This window comes from Pipistrellus hanaki (assembly GCF_964339955.1).
Source record: "Pipistrellus hanaki genome assembly, chromosome: 16".
In the NCBI taxonomy this organism is placed as follows: domain Eukaryota; kingdom Metazoa; phylum Chordata; class Mammalia; order Chiroptera; family Vespertilionidae; genus Pipistrellus; species Pipistrellus hanaki.
In genome coordinates this window covers 41,458,629-41,472,061 of record NC_140518.1, presented here as the reverse complement: position 1 = coordinate 41,472,061, position 13,433 = coordinate 41,458,629, and the positions used below count along the sequence as shown (strand labels likewise).

Here is a 13,433-nt window from a genome sequence, read left to right as displayed (position 1 = left end):
TTGTTAGCATGTCTTGTTCACTGTATTCCCTGGAGTCCCCGTGTTGGAACTAATGAACAGATGCTCTGTTCGTGGGATGCCTTCTCAACACCTCAGGGATGTCCCACTGCAAAGCAGCTGCTACACTTCATTTTCTGAAAACCGCTGTAACTCCAGGGGTGGACAGGTGTAGCCATTTTGCAGTATGTGGTCCAGGACTCCCTGACCATAGCGATGGGACCAAACATATACACTTGACCCAAAAGGTGGCAGATAAGGATGCCCATAGCCGTATCCTCCATCAACATGCTTTTCTTACAATGCAGCCTCGCTGCCCTCCCTTCAGACAGCACAGTCTGTGCCCCCTGCTCTTGAACCTGGCAGAACTTCATAACTCTTTGACCCAGAGAGTGTGCTCTGTGACTCCTGAGACAACATCACTTGAGACGATACAGCTCTTGCCTAGCTCACTCATTTAATATCTCATTTTTGCCCACCCCTTCTCTCTCTTTCCAGATGCTTGCTCTAGTACCCAGCTGCCAAGTGAAGAGAATGCATGTGAGAGTTCTAGTTGAAGTCCCACTAACAACTGGCATGAACAGCAGACATGTGAGGGAGGAAGCCTCAGAGACGATTCCAACGTCAGCCGGCACTTGACCGCAGCTGCCTGAGGAACCTTAGTGGGAACTATCTGGATGAGCCTAGTCAACCCTCTGAATCCTGAGAGATTACTGCAATGAAGAATTATTGTTATTTGTGTGTAAATTGGGATGCTGTGTCATGCAGCAATAGATAATGACATACAAGGGGAGTCATTATTAGAGATTTTCAAAGTTTTTCTCTCAGGGGCACAGAGAGATAGTGTCAGCTAGCCATTGGGTTGCTGAAGATGTCATTTCCATCAAGTTTGATCCTGTGTGGAAAGAACCACACACTGATGAATAGATATTTACAGTGAGTAGGAAATGAGAGTGTACCACCAAGAGAGAGTATTGCCATGGTTATGGATGATGTTCTTCACTTTGGAGAGGCCGGTTAAATATTCAGACCTCAGATCCTATGAGAGGCTTTTATATCTGGTAGAAATAAAAAAGTAAATAGTTTTCTCATTTTTTTGGCCTCAAATAATTGAGTACATTTTTGTTTTTTGTAACCAAAAGACTCCTGATAATGTAAGACATCTACTAGCCAATTTGAAATGGAAATGGGCATGCCACTGGGTTCATGTAAAATAAATCAACTGCAGAAAAAGTTTTACCTGATTTACAACATGAGAATATTTTGATGGTTTTGCTACAATAATAGAGAAGGGGTTGTTTGCCCCTGTGAATTACTGTCTTTAACTCTCAGCACATGGCAGCTGTGGTGATCATCCATCTACTCGCTGGGTATTTCTTGCTCCCTATCTGCCTGGAACAGTGTGGAATCACATTTCCTGGCTTTCCTGTGGCAGGGTGGGGACTCTGCACCCAGATTGACAGACATGCTGTGTGTCACCTCTGGACTGCCATTTAATTGCCCTTAGCCGAACCGTTCAGAGTTCTTTTTTTCCTCTGCTCTGATGGCAAGCCACACGGCACACAGTGGGCGCTCCAGGTATGTCCCAGCCCTTGAGCGAGGATGAGGAAGTGAACAGGGGCCCCAGCTGATCCACACTGAGTGGAAGTGAAACAGAATTCTTTGATATGTTAAGGAGATTTGAGTTCTCACAGCATCATCCAGCCTTCCTGCCAGATTCAGTGACGCTGCATCACACACTACCAAGAAGCTTGAGATCCTCCAGGAAAATCCTCTCAGCAGCCCCTTCTCATCATCTCACACTGGCTTCCATCCTGCCCTCCCAAGAAGTTTTTGAGGCGCAGGTCTTCCTCCTCCTGTATAGCTCCACAGCCCAAGGGTAGGGCTCTTGTTCTGTGCCCTTCCCAGTGTTCCTTCAAATGTTAACACATTCAGATTTGTGCAATGTTTCACGGTTCTCATTCAACCTTATGATGCCTTCCAATAGTCATGGACATTCCCTTCATGAAATTTTAGATAGTTTCTACATCTGACTCAGTTATCTCTTTATTTCCTAAACACTTAATCCTCTATAAACTCATTTTTGTTCTAACCTCTTTCCGAAGCTCATTACTTAAAATTGTTTGGCTATATAGATCAAGATTTACTCTTATCCCTGAATTCCAAGTCTTTATTTTTATCACAAAGTTATAGAATTTCAAAAATAAAGGGCAGAATGATGGGCTCTTCAAACTTGAATGTGCATAGAGTCACCAAGGTATCTCATCAGATGACAAATTCTGGGTCCCACCACCAGAGATTCTGGTTGAGTCTGGGTTGGAGTCTGGTGTCTGCATGGCTGTGAGCTCCCAGGGGTACTGATGCTGCTCTCTGTGGGCACACATGGACTAGCATTGGATTAGTTGACAATTTTTGTTTTCTCCAAGTCTAAAATGAAGATCAACGTCAGCAGGGGTAGTTCTTATAAATGATCCAAGAAAAAAAAAGTCATTAAGGTACACACAGTTGGAAATGAGGGCAATGATCCTAATATTCTACTCTTGACACATATTTCTAGAACTTGGATTTGGGATTGAGATTGAGGCTGGAGGCAAAACAACTTCTCTCTCCTCTTTGTGGAAAGAGCCCTGGTCCTGAAACACACATTTGAGTTCTATTTCTTTGGGCAAAAGCAGGGAAATAATGAACTGATGAGAACTTTATGTAAAGTTGCTGAGTTCTAGAAATGACAAAAAGTTAAACAGAACAGGCAATTTTCTAAGGACCTGTTCTTCCTCCAGCTCAATACCTTTTCTTCCCCTATAGCCAACTTATTAACATATCTGGCAACTGGGAAGATTCTATCATATAGCAGTGGCTCCAGCCAAGGTTTTTCTCCTTCCTTCCCATCACTCTACCCTTCTGCTATGACTAGGACCAGCTGAGCTCACCAACTCCCTGCAAGAACTCATCAAAATCACAAAACAGACTAAAGAAGCTGAAGAAGGATTTTAGAGACTTAGAGTGGTCTGGCCCATTCACTTTGTTTTAAATAGAAAACAGATTTGAAGAAGAGAAGTCTTTCCAGGCCATACAGAACAATACTTGCAGGACCAGTACCATGACCAAGGTCTTCTGACTCCCAGCCCAGTTCTCTTTGACTACATACTATTCTCATGGGATGGGAAAGTTGAGTTGGACAGGACCAAGGAAGTCGGCAGGATAGCTGGAAGTCCGGATATAGTTTGAGAAGAGATTTGTGATAATTCAGGGATGACATATATCAGGAATGGGAAGAAACCTTTGAAACTATTATCCCAGCTTTGACAGCTGAAGAAACCAGAGATGACATTGACAACACATCCTTAGTATAAAAGTTGATTCCCTCATTCTGCAACTTTCAAAGCTCTCATTCCCAACTTCTGCTCTTTCTGATTTTCCCATTCCTGACACATTTGCAGTCCAAACACTGAGTATCCTTGCTCTTCTTCTTAAAATCTTGAAGGAAAATATTTTTACTTTTTTCTAGAGGTTTTGTGATTCCTTATTGCTTAACCAGAGAAGAAAAAGATTAGTGTCTAAAGTGACATTGAAGGTGAAAAGCTGCCTAGTACTCCTGGCACCTCTGTGATTTCAACCTGAGATTTCACTGGCCTTGGCTTATTAATGGTGGTATATTAAGACCTAATTTATTCAAATTTTGCCAATTTGGAATTAGTAACAAATGTGATAGGGCTTAAATTGAGGTTTACTTTTGAGAATCAAAGAGAAAAAATTAAACTGAATTGTTAAAGTTGATGGTATTTAAAGGGGCCATTTAGCCTATTTAAGAGAATATTTTTTTTTGTTTTGTTAATCCTCATATGAGGATTTTTTTCTCCCCATTGCTTTCAGAGATAAGAGGGGGAGAGAGAGACCTGGATGTGAGAGAGACACATAGACTGGTTGTCTCCAGCACATGCCCCAACTAGGGATGGGGCATGGAACTGGCAACTCAAGGATGTGTTTTTGCCTAGGAATCCAACCATGATCTTTTGGAACCCAGGGCAATGCTCTAACCACTGAGCAATGCTGACCAGGGCTATGAGAATGATCTTTTAAGGTATTTTATAAATACCATTTAAAGCATGTTCAGAACTCTTTGAACCATACCTCTTGACAATTTTTATATTAATTACCTATTATTCTTACCTGTTTAATGAGGAAGGTCTGAGATTTTCTGTTTGGGAATATGTTGTTAGTCTAATTTAGTCAATATATGTGTGTGTATGCATTGTAATTAAATTGCACTTCTGTAAAAAAAAAAGTATCTCCAATTCAGAATTTTGTTTTCTTTTGTGTTTCCCTTCGATAATGAGTATAGATTAATGAAGCTTTTATATGCTTGTAGTGTGTGTGTGTATTTGCTATGAGTCATTATGGGTGAAAGCCACAATAGCATAGCAGCAATGCACTCTAATAATGATTGTTTAATAATGATTGTTAGTAAACAAATGATGTAGTGAGCAAAATGTGTTTCAGAATATCTGTGGTTATGTGTTATTATGCATTAGAAGAGTAAATAGGCTTATTACTTTGTCCTAGGTAAAGAATGCCTTTGGCAGGAGTAATAAAAGGATTTTTGAACATAAGTGCAACACACCCAAAGAGAAGGGTTTCAATCACCATGGAGCTGGGCTGTGGTAAGAGAGTCTAACTGGCTGTGGATACTAGGAGCCATGGAGGCACTACAGTTGGCCAAGGACATGTCCTGTTTGGCAGCACTGCTTGCTGAACCTGAGCCCACCAGTGTCAAGGTGATGCTCAGAAACAGGACAGCAGATGACCTTGGCAGCATCAGTGGACATGTGCCAAAAAAGATTATAAAAAAAAAAAATGAGTCCAAAGAAAGAGAACCTGGAGCAAGGCTCCAAATCTAAATCAAGTTTCAAGGTGCAACTTGATTCACTTTTTTAAATGGTATCAATATTTAACCACCTGTTCTCTAATCACTCATGGTAACTACAAGAATTATATCTAAAACCAAACTGAGACCTACCGCCCAAGAATAATAGTGCTAGTGTAGATGAATATGAATACAGAGTTTTATTAAGGCCCAGTTTGCATGTCATACAATTTACTCATTGTAAGGATACACTTCCATGATTTTTACTAAATTTATACAGTGTGGCCAACATCCTAATCCAACTTTAAACTGTTTCTATTACCCTAAAAGTGCCCTCATTTCCATTTACAGTCAATCCCTGCTTCTGCCCATTTCCAATGATCTACATTCTTTCAGGATTTTTTATTCCATTTATTTATTGACTTAGTCTTTCCCCCCATTACCATTTATTCCCTCTACATCCTCTTCCACATCCATCCCCCCACCTTGCCCCATAATCACCATATTGTTGTCTTTCCTTCCTTTCCTTTCCTTTCCTTTCCTTTCCTTTCCTTTCCTTTCCTTTCCTTTCCTTTCCTTTCCTTTCCTTTCCTTTCCTTTCTTTTCCTCTCCTCTCCTCTCCTCTCCTCTCCTCTCCTCTCCTCTCCTCTCCTCTCCTCTCCTCTCCTCTCCTTTTCTTTCTTCTTTCCTTTCCTTTCCTTTCCTTTCCTTTCCTTTCCTTTCCTTTCCTTTCCTTTCCTTTCCTTTCCTTTCCTTTCCTTTCCTTTCCTTTCCTTTCCTTTCCTTTCCTTTCCTTTCCTTTCCTTTCCTTTCTTCTTTCCTTTCTTCTTTCCTTTCTTCTTTCCTTTCTCCTTTCCTTTCCTTTCCTTGCCTTGCCTTTCCTCTTGCCTTGCCTTGCCTTGCCTTGCCTTGCCTTGCCTTGCCTTGCCTTGCCTTTCTTTTCCTTTTCTTTGCCCTGCGTTTGTAAAATTAAGCACATGGATACTTGCAGAGACATGTTATGTTGAAACGGCTTTATTTTTTTAATCCATAAATATATGTTACTGACAAAAGTGGAAAAATCCTTGACTAAATCTTACTAAAGTGATATCTGTTTACAATACATATAGAATGTGCTTCGACAGGTAAGTAGAACGATGAGATTTGTACAGAGCAGCAGTGACGAGAGCAGTGCTCATCACGAAGCTTGCTGATGGGGGATGAAGAAACTGCAAGGTACAGACAGAAAAGTACTTCCATCAGTGCTACCATATATAATAAACACGGAATCCATAAATTGGGGTAATGCGTAAAAATGTTCATTAATCCCCCCTTAGGAAATTGTGTCCCCAAACTAAAAATATTACAGTAAGAATTGCTTTTTATTAGAGAATTTCAAGAATTCTTTACTACAAAATGTCTAGTTGAGTTACAGAACTAGAGGAATATTTGCCACTATGAAGCAAATGAAGGAGTCCTCCCATGGAGTGGCACTCGAGGGTCCCAGCGGAGTGGGCAGCAAAGTTGAGCAGGGTTCTCCCTCTCCCTCGGGAAGAAGGACATGAAAGGAACATGGTAACGTCATTTCTCTGACTGATGAAGGTTGGCGCGTTTGCTGATTTACAAGATGGATTTGATGATACTGACTTGTACTCTCAATCTTGCTTCACAAGCTTTCACCGGGAGGACAATAGTGTCCCACGGAGGGGCTAGGGAGGTACTAGGATGTCCAACTCCTAGCAGCCCAGAGGTGATGCTTCCCTTCCTCCAGCTGGATCGAAGCCCAGTGTCCAGACTCAGTCTTCAGGACCCAGGTTCTGGTGGGGGATAGGACATCCATTGCCACACAGAGCCTCCGCCGTGAATGCTCCTCTGTGGTGTGGAATGCAGTTCCCACTGATCTCAAATGCAGACAACATGCCCTTGTAGGCCAACCTCTGGACCTTTCTCCTCTAGCCCATCCTCTCTCAGAAACCAGAACTCCCTCCCTCCAGCTTTAAGGACCACATCAAAGTGAAAATTTCAAATTCAGAATTTCCTAATGACACAGATACCATAGGTGACTTTGTAGGTGTGTCCATATGTGAAGACTTCCATGACACACAGTGGGCAGCCTATTGAATAGGTAGGCCCTTACACCTTCAGATATGAGAGCATCCCTAGGTGGCCAAGACCCTGGGGCCCACCCAAGTTCTGGTGAGGAGTCTGGTGGCTGACTAGGGCATCTAAGGTTGTCACCGTGGGACAGACTTAATGGGAACCATGCAGCTCAGTTGGGATGGGGAGGAAGGTGAAGAAAGGAGGTTAATGAAAGCCCTAACATGTAAGAGTTGGATGAAACTTCAGAGTTCATCTAGTTAAAGCCCCTCATTTTACAGGAAACTCAGGCACTGAGCAAAAATAGGACTATCCTCAGTCACATGGCAAGATGGAGACAAAGCCAGGGCAGAAGTGTATCCAAGAGACTCGGTCCCCAGCTTTTTCCTCCTGTAGTATGCTTCCTTCTGGAATCAAATATAGAGCTCAGGAAGACATATCTTTCATACCGACTCTGTCATTAAAATGCTGCATTTATAAAAAATAGCATCTGAACCCTGAAAAATACTTCATTAAAACAAGCTTCCTTGAAAATACTTCAGAGCAAGGTTTCCAGGTTTAGGGAAGATGATGGATGAATGTATGCGGAAGGTAAAATGTCAAACACTTCCCAAAGCCATGCCTTCTAGGGTCCAGGTCACCAGCAGCCCTTTCAGAACACCTGGGGTCAAGTCCACAGTTGCCTGTGGATGGAATTGGAGGATGGCTGGTGGCAGACAAGGTATCTCTTAAGAAATGGATTATTTGGTGGCAGGATATTTCTCCACACTTGGGGAGTCATGAGGCTATCCAGAATTTTGGGACAGAGGGAGATCTGTGACACACAGGCAGGGCATGTGTGAGGTGGAACAGTGGCCAAGAGCCCTCAAGGACAAGAACTTTGGCCAGAGTAAGAACCTCTGGGCTAGGGCAGGCTGGGGCAAGGGCGGAACAGGCCGACTTCAGGAGCCAGCGCTGACCTTTGAACCAAGATGCCTCCGACAGGGCAGCTTCTCTGGCTCCCCTCCAGAAGACCAGGGTAGGATCCCTTGGCTACATGCCCTGGGCATCACCTTCCAGGGGCAGGAGGAGAAGGATAAACCAATGAGACAAACAGAAGATCTGAGCATCTCATCCTTTAAATGTTTTCACTGAGATTTGTAGGTGTTACAACTGGAGAGTATAGCAAGACAAAGGAAAAGAAATTTGAGATGAAGAAAGGTAAGTTAAGGAAGAGGGCGAGGCCAGGGAGATGAGAGGAGGAAAGACTGAATTGGCATAAAAGACTGAGCTTATGAAAGAGTTTCGTAGTGTGAGAGTGGAAAAAAGGAGAAATTTGAATGAAAAGATTTGGAACTTTCTAGAAGGCAAACCCATCACCCAAGAGACTGGGGAGCCAAGTGAGGGGTTTAACAGAATTCTTGGGAAAGCCTCTGTGACTTAGGAACTCAGGGAGTCAAGAGTTAACTGGAGGAGCAAGACAGGGAAGGTGGGAGGGAATGGGGGATTGTGGGAGCTTTGCTGTCATTGAAGGCCAAGGAACTAGCAAGAACCTTCAGGGCAGAGGGAACCGGGCAGATCCCAGTTCATTCCAATATCAGAACAATGGAGACTCGCACAAAGAACAGAGCAAGCAAAGGAACATTCTGGGCTCTGGGCTTCCTTTGCTGGGGGAGGGGGACTTTTATTGTGGGGCAGAAATCATGACATCCGGGTTCTAATCCCAGAACCCTCCTTTATCTTCTGCCTGAACTCATCTAGTAACATGGCTTTGCTTGCTCTGCAAGCTTGGATGGGCCAACCGAATGAATAAGACACTTCTGTGTCCTAGTTAAGATGTCATTTTTATGGACTGAATTGGAGCAAGTCTGTGGACTCCTCTCTTTCTCTTCCCTCCCTTCCTTCCAGACCCCAGGCTGAAGCAGAAGAATCGGGGCTCAGATAGAATTTTCTGATCTGATCTGATCCCAGAGGTTTTACACTGGATAACGGTTAGGCTGGGATGAGAGACATTTCGGAATCAATCTTTCAAACAACCCCTGAGACAGAAAGACAGGGCCTAGGAGAAATGTCATCCTGAGGGATGGGGAACGGGAGCCAAGATGCTTCTCACAGGATGAGAGAGATGAGTTTCTGGTTTGCAGTGTATGTGTGTATAGACACGTGGGAAGGCCTTTCTCACCCACCCATATCCCTTCCCCTCTGCACCAATAGGCAGCCTTCCAGGGACTGGCCTGGGGCTGGGTTAGAGGGCAGTGGGTTTAGGGACCAGCTGTGAGAGACACTTCTTTGTTTCCACAAAGGGCCAACTGCTCTGCTTAGGGTGGTTTCCTCCAGCTTCATCCTCTTAACCTCCCCTCTAGAACAAACTCTCATAAACCCTGGGGCCAGCCCTGGGGAAGGTTTATGTGTTTGTAGGGGAGAAAAGCAGAGCTATCCCTGTCCTCACAGCCTCACAGGACACTACCCCCATGGGGGCGCTGAGGGCTGTGGTCACCACCCTGAGCCCTAATACCCTCATGATTATGTGATTATGGAAGCCTTGGGAGGAGACAAGAGCTTTGGAATTCTTGAAATAAGTCAGAGGAATCAGTCAATTGATTTCCCTGTGGTTGTAGACTGGGTTAGGACTAGAAAATCTCAGGGCTGACACTGGGGAGTTCTCCTGCCCCAGCCCCACCTCCCTTTTAAAGGGCCATACGTATTTCATGCAGAACTGGGGGAATCTAGAATCCCAGTTCAAGGTCCTTGTTTCCGGAGTTTGACTGTAGTGAGTCACGTTTTTAGCATCAGACCTTCCACCAGTACTTTGGAGCTGATCTCCCCAGCCCCAGCCCAGGGAGGTGCCCTGGCCCTGAGAATGGGGGAGCCCCTTCTCACCCCACTGGCTCTGGTCTTGAGGGAGTGGATGCTGCTTAGCTCACTGTCCAGCCTGCAGGAGGCAGTCACATCCTGCCCTCCCCCATCTGGAGGCAAGGAAAGGGCTGGGCTAGGCTGGCAGGGACTGGCCCCCAACAGAGCTGAGGGAGTCGATCTGCCTGGGGCCCATGTCCCCTTGCAGGGGAGAGACCGGGTGGCTGCCCAGTGAGCCCCAGACCAATCCCTGGAGTACCATTATTTACATTTACAACTGAGCCTCAGTCCCTTTGACCCAGAGGAGGCACTGGTCTGAAGCAGCAGCAGCCAGGAGAGAAGGATGGAGCTGCAGGAAGTGAGGGGCTGGAAACAGGCAGAGAGCAAATTCCACACCAAGATGTGGTCGGGAAGTGGGCAGTGATGGGGACGGAGGAGTGGACGAGGTGCAAGGACCACCACGCACGCCCTCCTTGACCCGGGGGGTGGCGCGGGGAGGGGGGGGTGGAGGGGCAGGGCTGCCCCTCTTCAGAAGCCGCTATCTCCATCCTGTCTGACCTGCGTGCTGGGAGACAGGCGGAGCCCTGGATGAGGGGAACAGCGGCCCCTGAGACTTTGGGCGTCACAGTGGCCTCCCCACCTGCAGCTGTCTGGCCGTGGCAGAAGCCTCCAGGGGGCAGTGTAGGGGAGGGGAAGGCAGGCCTGAGTGGTGGGTCATAGTTCAGACCTAGAGGCCTGGAAGAGGTGAGGAGATCATCGATAATCGGGTTGCTAGGGAGGGTGTCCCAACACCTCATCGATACTCTCTTCTGAGGGGGCTGGAGCAAGGCCCCAGGGAATTCAGGGTGAAACATCTGGGCCTGGGGGGGGGGGGGCAAAGTCTCCCAGAAGAGGGGGGCTCTGTGGGTGGGACAGGCTCCCCAACAGTGGGAGTGGGGAGGCAGCAGAAGGAAGAGAGCCCCTCCTCACCCCGGGGCTCTGGGGAGGGGCAGGGTTCAGGGTGCGGCCTCGGGGGCTCAGCAAAGGAAGGGCCACTTGGTGGGGACCAGCGTCCAGCAGGCCGAGGAGATGGGTATTGTGCTTATGGACACAGCAGCTCCCTGGCTCCGGAGCGCGCAGGCAGTTTTAGGCACTAGAAGATTCCGGATGATGCGGTTCTAGGTAAATGAATGAGTAGCCTAGTCCGTCAGCCACTGACCGCACCTGCTGGCCAGTTCACACCCAGGCAGCTTCTGCCCAGGTCAGGCCAGGGCCTCCCGGCTGACAGGCCTGCAGCTGAGCCCCAAGAAGGGAGCGAGGACATGGAACTGGAAGGATTGCTGTTGGGGGGAGGGGGAACTGGGCTTAGCCTGCTCTCATGCCCCAGACTCTCCTGGGAGAGGGAGTGACTGCCCTAGAGCCCAGGTCTGTGCAGCCACCTGCTGTGCCGGGGAGTATGGCTTTCGGGTGAAGACAGCCCACCCCCACCCCCTGCAGAAGGAACAAGGGAAGGGAGCCCTGGGGGGCTAGAAAGCGCCGCTCCAGGCCCCTCCTGCCCACCCAGCTCCACCAGTCGCCCGGCCTGTCCAGGGCCCGGCCTGTCCAGGGGGATCACACGGTCACTTCGGTCTTGCTGGCGCTGTAGCAGGTGTGGTGGCCGGGGATGTAGTGCAGCTGCTCCACCGTGTTGTGCCTGCGTGTGGCGAAGGCCTGGCGCTTGGCCGCCGTCTGGCTCTGGCCCAGCGTGGCGTAGGAGTTACTGGAGGCACTGGGATGGGAGTGCATCTTGGTCATGCGGTAGCGGTCCAGCATGGGCGTGGACACGAACACGTCCGTGTGCGAGATGGCCCTGGCCAAGGATTGCTCGGGGAAGGCCGTCCGCTCGGGGGACAGCAGCGGGTCCTGGGAGTGCAGGCGCTCGGTGGACAGCAGCTGCTCGTCCGACAGGATGCGGTCGTAGGGCATGCGGAACTCGTCGGGCAGGCGCCGCTCCGGGGACAGCACCCGGTCCTGCGACATGGCCCGGATGGGCCGGCGCGGCCTCTCGCGGGGCAGGGGCTTCTGCTGGGACATCTGGATGACGTTGACCGGGAGGGTGCCCCGGGCCGCCAGGTCGGGCAGGTGCCGCCTCCTCATGTAATACTCGTCAGCCTCCTTGTCGGCTGCAGGACAGACAGACAGACAGACAGACAGAGAAGTCAGCTGGGGACGAGGTGACACCACGTGGCAGCAGCCATGACTGGGCTAGGGTCCTGCAGCCCAGGCAGACAGAGGCTGGGCTTCTGAGAGTTCCGCAGGCTCTCATTCATGCTGGACTTGTTCTCCTGCGTCTGGGGCTGGCCCGAGGAGCTCACGGGCTCCTTGAGTCCCAGGGAGTTATGGCAGCATCGAGGACAAACCCTCTCCTCCAACTCCTGCTTGGTGCTGCTGCTACCTCACCCGTCCTGTAACAGAATGGCTCTTGGGACTGCTGAAACTCCCAGGGGACAGCCGGCAGCTTTCCCGTGGGGCTTGGAGCCTCTCTCCAAGGGGGCTGGGTTGCAGAGCCTGCTCCTGCTACAGTGAAGCTGAGCCAACCACCAGGCACTGTGAGAAAGCTACATTGGTAACTTAGGAATGGAGTAGCACTTTTTCTGGAGTAAGAGCTCATGCATAGGAAGCCAACACGTGGGTATCTGGCCCCCACACACCACAGAATCAAGCTACATACCTCTTATGTGCACGCTCATTGGGCCAGAATAATTGGCACTTCCTTCAGGTGCTTCCCCTAGTCTCCATGCAGGAGGCCCTCCCAGACTCTCTGCCTGCTGAACCCTTGAACTTACCCAGGGTACCTATGCCTATTTTGCCCCAAATTTTAGGAATGGGGCTTCCTACAGACAGGCTTTTCAATCTCTGCAGAATATGGGAATGCTGACTGCTCCTCAGTTTTCCCAGAAGACAACCTCTGGCTAGGTCCTGCCTCCTGAGCCACATATCCTCCCAGCCTAGGCATGCATTGGGGTTTCTTAGATCATTGGAGATCCCCAGTGCTAGCCATGAAACTCACCATTCCACCTGATCTGGACTCATGTGCTGGCTGCTCTGATGGTAGATTAACCCATAGCTTCAAGCAAATGCTCAGTCCTTAGTTGGGGGGTCCTAAAAACGGACTTATGGGGATGCGGGGGCAGCAGTTCCAAGGGTGGGAAGATAGGAGGGAAGAGCTCTTCGCCATGTATCTTCTAGACACTGTAACGTCTTAAACCAATCAGGCTGTTTCTTGATGGGGATCAATCCCTGGAGCCTTCCAGACTCAAATGCAGAGCTGGGATTACTGGGTGAACTGGACTCAGCTGATCAAATGGGGTATGACTAGGAGAGTGGGCCATCTCAGGTTCTCAAGACAGTGTTGGCTGGATTAGGGAGGCAGTGGTTTGGGGGCCCAGTGAGGGGACTCAGAGAAAGCTCTGGTGTTGGCCGCCTCTACTCCCAAGATCTTGAGGGTGAGAAGGCCCATGGGTTGGAGGTGGTTCTCTCCTGCATGCCTTCCGGGGGAATGCGGACCTGAGGATTCCATGGCTCCTGTTCTATCTAAAGGGGAAATAGGCTCAGGCCTCAAAGTACGAAAACAAGGAGCTTGTCCATGGTCTTCTTCCATGCTACCCTCGCTCTTTGTTTTTGGGATTCCACACCAGTCCCTTGG

At 48.4% G+C, this 13,433-nt stretch overlaps 1 protein-coding gene across 4 annotated transcripts in view; it reads right to left on the bottom strand.

The window, feature by feature from the left end:
- Positions 1-5,795: 5,795 nt before the first annotated feature.
- SHISA6 (shisa family member 6) overlaps positions 5,796-13,433 on the bottom strand; it is a 292,370-nt gene continuing 284,732 nt past the window's right edge. For all 4 annotated transcript variants that reach the window (XM_084863933.1, XM_084863935.1, XM_084863936.1 and 1 more), the window contains one exon: positions 5,796-11,910. In XM_084863933.1, the coding sequence (XP_084720059.1) occupies positions 11,360-11,910 (551 nt within the window). In that variant the 3' untranslated portion in view covers positions 5,796-11,359. The remainder of the gene's footprint in view (positions 11,911-13,433) is intronic.